The sequence below is a fragment of the Penaeus monodon genome, chromosome 19 (genome assembly GCF_015228065.2).
Source record: "Penaeus monodon isolate SGIC_2016 chromosome 19, NSTDA_Pmon_1, whole genome shotgun sequence".
In the NCBI taxonomy this organism is placed as follows: domain Eukaryota; kingdom Metazoa; phylum Arthropoda; class Malacostraca; order Decapoda; family Penaeidae; genus Penaeus; species Penaeus monodon.
Window position 1 is genome coordinate 1,960,667 of NC_051404.1, and position 497 is coordinate 1,961,163.

General features: G+C 32.8%; 1 protein-coding gene across 1 annotated transcript in view; it reads left to right on the forward strand.

The window, feature by feature from the left end:
• The window catches only part of LOC119584960 (zinc finger protein interacting with ribonucleoprotein K-like), a gene marked incomplete at its 5' end in the record, with an annotated part of 3,465 nt that overhangs the window by 1,462 nt on the left and 1,506 nt on the right, over window positions 1-497 (forward strand). Inside the window, 1 exon segment of the mRNA XM_037933557.1 lies at window positions 25-189. Within this exon segment, the coding sequence (XP_037789485.1) occupies window positions 25-189 (165 nt within the window).

The window sequence follows — 497 nt, forward strand, 5'->3', positions numbered from 1 at the left end:
TATGTGGAAAAAATAAGATCATTTTTACATTACTTTCAGATAACAAGGGACACAAATGCGATGTCTGTGACGCTGTAGTTCTCTGTCAGTCATCTCTGAGACGGCATATGGCAACTGTCCATGCTAATTCAGCCAAGTTTGTCTGTCCACACTGTAATAGAGGCTTTAATAACAATCAGAATTACCAAGGTATCTTATTTTTAGATATTACTTTTCTTCTAACTTTTTGTTTGTTTGTCAGTTCAATATTATAGGTTAGTTGTAGTAAAGTACATGCATAGATTCTTGCATTTACATAAATGTTTCAACACGTGAACAAAGATTTATCTATATCACAACACAATGCTCTAACACTTACATGTAGATTCATGTATACTGGCATAAGTACAGTTCTGAGTTCAAGTACATGTATGGATACATTTGATATATTCAAGTGTTTCATTATATAGACACAGGCAGATCTGCAAACACTAGTTCTGATAATTTTGTATATATGC